The sequence below is a fragment of the Mugil cephalus genome, chromosome 7 (assembly GCF_022458985.1).
Source record: "Mugil cephalus isolate CIBA_MC_2020 chromosome 7, CIBA_Mcephalus_1.1, whole genome shotgun sequence".
Taxonomy (NCBI): Eukaryota; Metazoa; Chordata; class Actinopteri; order Mugiliformes; family Mugilidae; genus Mugil; species Mugil cephalus.
In genome coordinates this window covers 28079042-28083160 of record NC_061776.1, presented here as the reverse complement: position 1 = coordinate 28083160, position 4119 = coordinate 28079042, and the positions used below count along the sequence as shown (strand labels likewise).

The 4119-nt window shown below is 42.2% G+C and overlaps 1 protein-coding gene across 1 annotated transcript; it reads left to right on the top strand.

The window, feature by feature from the left end:
• Nucleotides 1–1885: 1885 nt before the first annotated feature.
• LOC125011457 (piggyBac transposable element-derived protein 3-like) lies at nucleotides 1886–3915 on the top strand. Its single transcript, XM_047590682.1, has 3 exons — nucleotides 1886–2015; nucleotides 2172–3186; nucleotides 3354–3915. Exons 1-3 carry the CDS (start codon nucleotides 1886–1888, stop codon nucleotides 3913–3915), a joined length of 1707 nt encoding a protein of 568 aa, XP_047446638.1.
• The last annotated feature ends 204 nt before the right edge of the window (nucleotides 3916–4119 follow it).

Genomic DNA, 4119 nt, shown 5'->3' with positions numbered 1-4119 from the left:
GTAACTGGCTGGCCAAGACAGAATAAAGGGATAAGAGGGTTGGCGGGGAGGGGGAGGGGGCACTAATTGGATTGAGGCGTTCGGCACCAAGGACAGCTCCAGATCAACAGCTTTTTTCAAGCTGGACTCCTGCACACCCGCTGCTGGTGGCCACATTTGTGCTCACTTTGAGTTCAGTTTTGTTCACAGCGACATGTTATTGTCGACTACTTGTAGTGTTCCAGTTATGTCACGACCAGTAGTGCGTCATTTTCATTTAAGTACACAGCCGTGCCAGGTTCCTGGGGAATGGTTTGGGGGATTTCGGCTGAGGAGCCATGGCAATAGCAGGGCTTGACCCAATAAGGCCACGGTCACACGTACGAAAACGAACTTTTTTTCTCCCGTTTTCCTTGGCGTCGTGTTGAGTATTTCTCAAACTCGTAAAGTGCAAAACCGTCTAGTTGTAGAACGGCTGTAGTACATATCCCACGTCGATGCGTGGCGCTGTTCCCACAAGAGAACTCCAAAAAAGGAAGAAGAGACAGAGCATGCGCATTAAGCCCATGTGGAAGTGCAAAAGATTGCAGTTCATCGAGTGGCCGCTTGCAGCTTGAGGCTGAAGAATTTTAAGATTTGATTAAAAAAAAAAAAGTAAAAGTAAGAGTTATGTCTTATAAAACAATATGAAAAAAAATACAAATGAATATGATGAAAAAGTATGATCCTGCAGTGATTTTGAGCAAAGGTCACATCACCTGCAAGGTATGCTCATATTTATGATTCATGATGAAATGTATTAAAAATTCATAAAAAATATGAGAAGTTTTAAAATGCTATAAAAAGAGGTGTGTCTCATACAAGTGTAGATCTACTGTCCGACACTGTTTTTGAGTCAATGGGTCACATGACCTGGAAGCTATTGAGCTTTAAAGCTCACATTTACATTAAGAAATGTATTAAAAATCCATATAAAATATGAGAAGTGATAAAATACTATAAAAAGAGGTGTGTCTCCACTGTTCTACACTGCATTTTGAGCAAATGGGTCTCATGACCTCCTGGAAGCTATTGAAGTATAATGCTCATATTTACACGCTGAAAAGTGTTAAAAATTCATAATAAATATGAGAAGTGATAAAATGCTATAAAAGGAGGAACCTACTGTCCTACATTGATTCTGAGCCAATACAGCGGTATTGAGGTAATACTGACATTACTATTTATTATTAGAAATTAACAAAACAAAAAATATCAATAATAATCATAATAATCACGCGTGCGTGCGTGCAAGTCTTCCTGTTGCATTCAATTATATCTGATATTTTTTCCTTATTCTTTTTTTGAGAAGAACACCACCCAGATGAGAGTGACTCTGAGGTAGAGGGAGAGTCAAATGAAGAGACTGAAGTGTCTCACCTCCCAAGATGGAGAAAAGCACATCCCAGGCTCCACGGTCTTAACCCTCTACTGCATAGCGTTGCCCTGAGGCAACAAACCACAATAAAATAAAATGATGAGTTGAAAGTGGCTGACTTTGATTTGAGGCGGGGGAGGGGCCCTTTCTTCAAGCATCACTACATGAGAGTCATCTCCATTAGAAGATAAGATAAAGTTCACTATTTTACATGTTTATATTGAAATAAACGTATATAAAAAAAATACTTGCATGCGCATGAATATGCCTAGAAGTATATTTGATTGTTTTTTCTACTTTTTTAAAATTTATTTATACAGTAAAACTGTTAATTTTCATTCGTTGCCTCAAGGCAACACTGTGCAGGAAGTCCAATTTTTTTTTCAGGCAATATAATGCATTAGCATACGTGTGTAGAGATGTGTTTGTGGGCATTTATATGATCATGGTCAATTTTTTTACTTTACAATCTACTGATAATTACAGGACATGGATGTAAAAACATTTTACGGAGGCAAACCTAGGGAATGTGCAGTTAGGGACATCCCATCAGACAGTGAGGACAGTGAGCTTTCAGGGAGTGACAGTGAGGAACTGGAGGAGTGGATCCCTGAATCAGGTTTGAGGGACACTTAGGAGCTCAGGGGTCAGTGAGGGATCAGAAAGTGTGTGTGTGTGCGTGTGTGTGTGTGTGTGTGTGTGTGTGTGTGTGTGTGTGTGTTATTATAATTATATCTGATATTTTTTCCTTATTCTTTTTTTGAACACCACCCAGATGAGAGTGACTCTGAGGTAGAGGGAGAGTCAAATGAAGAAGAGACTGAAGTGTCTCACCTCCCAAGATGTAGAAAAGCACATCCCAGATCCATCGATGTCTACCCAGACTGGCAGGGCCAGCTGCCAAAACCTGTTGACATCCTGTCCCCCCTCCAGTACTTCAGAGGGTTCTTCTCTGAAGACATTCTTCAAATTATTGTAGAAGAATCAAATCTGTATTCAGTTCAGTGTGACCCCAATAAGCCTCTAAACCTCACAACAAATGAGTTGGAGCAGTTCCTCGGCACTGTGGTTTACATGTCTCTCTTTGGCCTGCCAGCCACTTGCATGTTCTGGAACAAAGCCACTCGAGTGGCCAAAGTAGCAGACACAATGACCCTCAACAGATGGGAAACCATCAAGAAGTCCCTCCACATCAACAACAACGAGGGACAGGAGCAAGATGATCCCCTCTACAAAATACGTCCTCTGGTCACTCACCTGACATCCAAATTGATCTCCATTCCAATGAGTGAGAAGCTCAGCATTGATGAGCAGATTGTGCCATTCAAGGGCAGACACAGATTGAAACAGTACCTGCCATCAAAACCAAAGAAGTGGGGCTATAAAATTCTCATCTTGGCAGGAGCTGATGGAATACCCCACAACTTTGAGGTCTACACTGGGAGAGTTGACCAACCACCCGAGCTGCTAGATGTTGGAGCTAGTGGAAATGTCGTCCTCCGACTGGCTCCGACTACAAGCTATTCTTTGACAATTGGTTCTAGTGTCCCTCTTGTAGTCACATTGGCTGAGCAGGGAATTCACTCTACTGGCACTGTTCGTAGCAACAGATTACCTGGAGTCAACCTGAAGAGTGATGCTGATCTGAAGAGAGCAGGACGTGGGGCATTCGAAGAGAAGATGGCCATAGTGAGAGACACCACCTTGCATGTTGTCAAGTGGTATGACAACTGCTCTGTGACGCTTCTGAGTGACCACGTTGGAGCCAACCCTGTGACCGAGGTCAATAGGTGACATAAATGTACATTATTTTATCATATCATCTTCTTTCATTCATTCATCTTATGCTAAATAGATTATGTTACTATATTTTCAAATGTAAGGCAATAAATAAACAAATACATAAATAGATAGGTAAATAAACAAACAAACAAATAATCTATTATTACTATTACAGGTGGGATCGCAAGCAGAAAATTAACATCACTGTTCCCTGCCTTGCTGTTGTGCGAGAATACAACAAGAACATGGGTGGGCTGGACCTGCTTGATTCCCTGATTGCTCTCTACCGCAACAGAGTAAGATCAAAGAAATGGTACCACCGGCTGGTGTTCCACTTCCTTGATATGACTATTGTGACCGCCTGGCTGCTGTACAGAAGAGACTGCGAAGGTACTGGCATGGAGCAGAAGGACCAAATGAGGCTCTACACCTTCAAATCCTACATTGCAGAGGGCCTGTGCATGTGCGGTAAGAGCCTGGAGAAAAAGAGAGGTCGTCCCAGCCAATCCATTGCTAGCGCATATGAGGAGAAGAGGAGGAAAGGACCCACAGCTCCAATTCCAGCCCAAGATGTCCGCCTGGATCACACAGCTCACTGGCTGATCATGTCTAAGGACAAGGGACGATGCAGGATGCCAGGGTGCAATGGTACACCTAAAGCAATGTGCCGCAAGTGCAATGTGCACCTCTGCTTCACCCCCGACCACAACTGCTTCCTGAGGTTCCACACGGAATGAAATGACGGATCCCTCAGAGATTCCTGTTCAAATTTTAAATGTTTTTTGGTTTTTTATTGTTGTATGAAATATTGACATTGTTTATTTGCTGTTTGTTTATTTGTTCATGCTTGTTATGTTAACAAAACTTATCATGGAATAACGTGGTGTTTGACTACCCTTGCCGCACAATGTTGCCTTGAAGCAACAAACCAGTATCTGTTT

Coding starts and splice junctions, on each gene's coding strand:
- LOC125011457 (XM_047590682.1), top strand. CDS start 1,886: ATGGATGTAAAAACATTTTACGGAGGCAAACCTAGGGAATGTGCAGTT. Junction 2,016..2,171: donor GGAGTGGATCCCTGAATCAG/GTTTGAGGGACA, acceptor AACACCACCCAG/ATGAGAGTGACTCTGAGGTA. Junction 3,187..3,353: donor CCTGTGACCGAGGTCAATAG/GTGACATAAATG, acceptor TTACTATTACAG/GTGGGATCGCAAGCAGAAAA.